This window comes from Coregonus lavaretus (genome assembly GCF_964263955.1).
Source record: "Coregonus lavaretus genome assembly, chromosome: 20".
NCBI classification, from domain to species: Eukaryota; Metazoa; Chordata; class Actinopteri; order Salmoniformes; family Salmonidae; genus Coregonus; species Coregonus lavaretus.
In genome coordinates, this window is record NC_140007.1 from 41,126,421 (window position 1) to 41,130,978 (window position 4,558).

General features: G+C 45.6%; 1 protein-coding gene across 1 annotated transcript in view; it reads right to left on the bottom strand.

The window, feature by feature from the left end:
* Positions 1-657: 657 nt before the first annotated feature.
* Positions 658-4,558, bottom strand: part of LOC311147286 (la-related protein 4-like) — a 4,598-nt gene continuing 697 nt past the window's right edge. The window contains exons 2-6 of the mRNA XM_084183973.1: positions 4,401-4,452; positions 4,016-4,174; positions 3,670-3,842; positions 3,199-3,409; positions 658-3,031 (exon numbers count right to left, since the gene is read on the bottom strand). Coding sequence (XP_084040099.1) covers positions 2,588-3,031; positions 3,199-3,409; positions 3,670-3,842; positions 4,016-4,174; positions 4,401-4,452 — 1,039 coding nt within the window. The 3' untranslated portion in view covers positions 658-2,587. The remainder of the gene's footprint in view (positions 3,032-3,198; positions 3,410-3,669; positions 3,843-4,015; positions 4,175-4,400; positions 4,453-4,558) is intronic.

The window sequence follows — 4,558 nt, forward strand, 5'->3', positions numbered from 1 at the left end:
TTCCACACACGGCTCTCTAGTGAAGGGTTAATAATACCACAGCATAGGATACTACAGTTCACGTTCAGTTTAACTGGGACAAAGAGTTTTCCCAAAGGACTACATCACTAAGCCAACCATTTCAACTCAAAGAGTGCGTCTCCAATGGCACCCTATTCCCTATATAGTGCACTACTTTTGACGAGGGCTCTGCTCAAAAGTAGTGCACTATATAGGGAATAGGGTACCATTTGGGACACAGTCAAAGCTTACCCTACCACATCAACTAGGGTCATAGGCAGCTGGCACATAGCACATGAAAATGGTCTGATATCGTTTAACCCTTTGCTTGGCTGCCAAATCTACTATATAGGCTAGCTAAATCAATCTCTCAGCTAACAGAACTCTTTAGCCCAGCGTTTCCCAAACTCGGTCCCGGGCCACACCTGGGCGCACATTTGGGTTTCTGCCCTAGCGCTACACAGCCAATTCAAATAACCAACTCATCGTCATCATCGAGCTTTGATTATTTGAATCAGCTGTGTAGTGCTAGGGTAAAAACCAAAATGTGCAACCGGGAGGTGGTCCCAGGACCAAGTTTGGGAAACCCTGCTCTAGCCTACTTCTCAATCTGATACTTCTAAACCATATTTTTATTTTATTTATTTTTTACAATACACAAAATTAGTTGCTAAACCTGAATATCCTGCATTGATGTGGAGAGAAACCACCCAGATCTTGCCAAGACCATTCAGGTTAACTTATCAACTCTAAGCAGTCAGGTTTGACCGCGTCAACCTTTCAGCCTGGTCCAAGATCTGTTTGAGCTCTTACCAACTCCATTGCTGTCAATGTCAAGCCAAATATGACAATTCCATAAGTTAGGGCAGGAGGGCAGAAACACACTGGCACCAGTCAACAGATCTATTCCCTAGGTTTACAAAAAAAATGTTTAGTTAACCTACAACCCCACCTGAATAGTAAGTTGTAAACAGAGAGCCTGGCTGACTGATTATCAGTATGATCTGAATCCGATAGAAGACGGCAAATCCAAACATGTCAGGAAGTGAAGATAAAGAAAATGAACAGCTTTGGACCAGGAAACTGCCATCTAACAGGCAGAGGAGTGCTCTTACCCCAAGTGGATTTCAGCTTAAAACAACAATAAAACAGAGCCACATACAGGTAACTGACAAAATAATGGGAACACTTGAGTAAATGAGAGACACACACACCGGTGTGGTTCCTGAGTTAATTAAGCAATTAACATCCCATCACGCTTAAGGTCATGTATAAAAATGCTGGGCAGGCCATTATTTTGGCTACCATAGCTATGCCCCTATAAGATGACAATGCCCCCATCCGAGCATGAAAAGCATATGCCATGGCTGTCAGTCACCAGATCTCAACCCAATTAAACACTTATGGTAGATTCTGTGGCACCTGAGACAGCGTTTTCCACCACCATCAACAAAACACCAAATGAGGAATTTCTCGTGGAATAACGGTGTCACATCCCTCCAATAGAGTTCCAGACACTTGTAGAATCTACGCCAAGGTGCATTGAAGCTGTTCTGGCTCGTGGCGGCCCGACGACCTATTAAGACACTTTATGTTGGGGTTTCCTTTATTTTGGCAGTTACCTGTATTTGCCACATATACAGACAGCTCAGGGGTAAAAACAGGCATAAAACTGTAGCTTGATTATTACCAATTATTTTTGTTGAATTCTTTACTGATAGCATAGGTGAGCCAATCATTAACAAGGCTCATATTATCATCTTAAAATGTTTCATGAATAAACATTATTAAAGAGGATCATGTCTAACTGGCCAATTTCAGGTAATTGATTCTAGAATGTTAGAATCACAATGAGACGTTCATTTGTTCCATGAAAACCAGTGCACTGAACTGTAGCACTTTGTCCCAATCTGTTTGCTTAGCAACAATCAATGCATAAACAGACATCTCAATCAATCACATCTTCAGTCATTCATCCTTGCTGAACGTACACATACGAGAAAAACAAAAAGATATTGTTGTTGTTAGTGATACCTCTGAATATGTACACAACATATGCATGTATGTTATGTTCTTTAGTGCATATGTTCTTTGCAGACCAACATCTATTGTTAAACATCTAAAAGGTAGAGGGCCTTAATACAGCGCCTAGTGTCCAACCTCTCCCCAGGCAGAGTAGCAAAGGAAACAAACTCCAAATAAAATCACATAGATTTTAAAATCACTGATTTTAAATTCTGCTAATAGATTTGTTTACGAGGCCTAAATTAGATATTTTTCCTTTTTCAAATCACTCTCTGAAAGCCAGTTCACACTTGTTTAGATGATGGTTCTTTCTCCTGGATGTCCTCAGCCTTCCATTTGAACTTCATTGTCATGTCACAAAGCTTTTCTTTCTTTCTCTGGGACAATGTTCCAGGAGACAGACGGGGGGACGGGGGGGGGGGGGGGGGGGAGAGAGGTGGCTACCACTAAGGTTGTTGCTTTTATATGCATTTCATTTTTTTATATATATCCACGTGTGTGTGTATATATACATTTTTTTTTTTCACACTTTTTTTCTCTCCCGTCATTCATATCAGAAGTTTTACTTTGGCGATACCGGGGGGATGTTCTGCTCTTTGCCAGTGTGTCTGGGGCCTCCTTGGGGGGAGATGCGTCGGGCCGGTTGGGGACCCCGTCTCTGTTCATGGAACTTGAGGCCCCCAGAGCCTCCCTGCCTGGGGGGTCCATTGTTACGGTAGTACCGTCCGTCCCGGGAGTCACGGTCTCGATGGTCCCGATCACGTGGTCGGCTCTCCTTGCACTCCCAGCCCCCATCCCTCTCCTGGGCCTTGTCCTGCCGGTCTCCCCTGGTGTGGTCGTCTGGGCTGGTGGTGGAGCTGGAGCCTGGCTCCTCTGCCTTGTTGGCGGGCTGCTCACGCAGCGGCTGGGCTGGTGTGGAGGAGGAGGCCGAGGCTGGGGGGCCGGGAGGGGGGGCACGCTGGCACACCTCGGCATAGCTGAGCTTGCGGGGCTCCTGAACAAGAGACTAAAAAAATTAACAATAATGAGTTAACAGATGTAGACGTTAGAGCTAATGTTAGAGAAGGGAAACCAATTACGTTTCATAAGACGAAGAAGCAATCCTTATGTAAAGCAGAGCCATCATCTGTAAATGGCTAGATTAGAGGTCCAGTATGATCCATGGTGTCTTACCAGTGGTGCAGGGGTAGTGGTGGTGGTGGCTGTGGCGGCCGGCGTGCTCGGTGTAGCTGGTGTGGAGGACATTGTGCTGGGTTGGGGCTTGGGGCCAGGCACAGCTGGCTGTGTGGAGGGGGGTCCGGTTGGGTTGGCCCCAGAGGTAGCAGGTCTGTGTGGGGTGACTTTGGGGGCTGAGGGCTCTGCCACCTTCTCCTGATGGGGTACACTACAGGAGGAAAGAAAAGACAAACACCATGACGACGGAGGCAGACCTGTGCCTCCCTATTTCCCTCGACTTATCATGATTCTAATAAATCCAATACAACTTTAACCTTTATATGAAAATGCTCGGAGGAGCAGAATTACCAGCTGATAGGCCTAAAAGAGGTACAAGTGTTCCCACTCGTATGCCTTCATTTTGTCTCCATAAACAAAGAGTGTGTGAAATTACAGGCCAACTGTGACCCTCAGAAATAATGAGCATACTTTAGCCTGTTTCCTTCCCTGGGGGCTGGGGCATTGGCGGGGGGTCCGTGGGGGGGTACAGCAAGTTTGGCTGCAGGCTGAGCAAGACTAGAGACAGACACTGCCTCCTCATGTCCTGGGGCTGAGACTGGGGTTGGGCCGGCACTCACTTCCTTGTTGGCTTGTTCCGTTGTCTATAGAGAGGAGGACACACTGAAGTGAGCATATGACTTTGATCTGCATGTGTAACTCCCGTTTTTTCAAAAATCTTCCATTGTGTCAATGTGTGATTTATGAGTTAAGTGTACGCATCTCAGGTTAGGAGTGTAGTAGTAAGATGTGAACAACCATAGGGATCAGTGTTTACCTTGTCCCTGTTCAGTCCTCGCACCACGTCAGACATCCTGTTCTCCAGTAGGGGCTCTCCCTGTGTACTGGCCACACAGCCCGGCAGCGGGGGGAAGTTGGTAGCAGCCAGGTCAAACTTAGGGGGCGCCACCTTTACCTCAGCCAGAGGGATGGGCCTCTGGAAGGATGAAGAGATCAGATTATAAAAATGGTAATGCCCTCAATGAGAAAATTAATTTTGCACCATACAAACTCAATTTATATACAATGTAACAGACATTAAACCACAAGCTTAGAAAACAACAGACATGCACCAGGAAGCTGATAACCGGTTTGGTCCTAATTAAATACATTGTGCAAAAAACAACTCTACATTGTTACTGTAGTTCATTATGTAACGTTACCGTAATCCGCTCATCCTCTCTCTTCCTTCGTGTGCCTCTGTATGTAGTCCTTCTGTAATGGAGGACAGAAGATGTTGTTGTTTTAGATGGTGCAGAAATTAGTAAACTTGGTTCTCTGTAAACTGGTTGGTTTTACATTCTCCATCTCAGACCTTCAG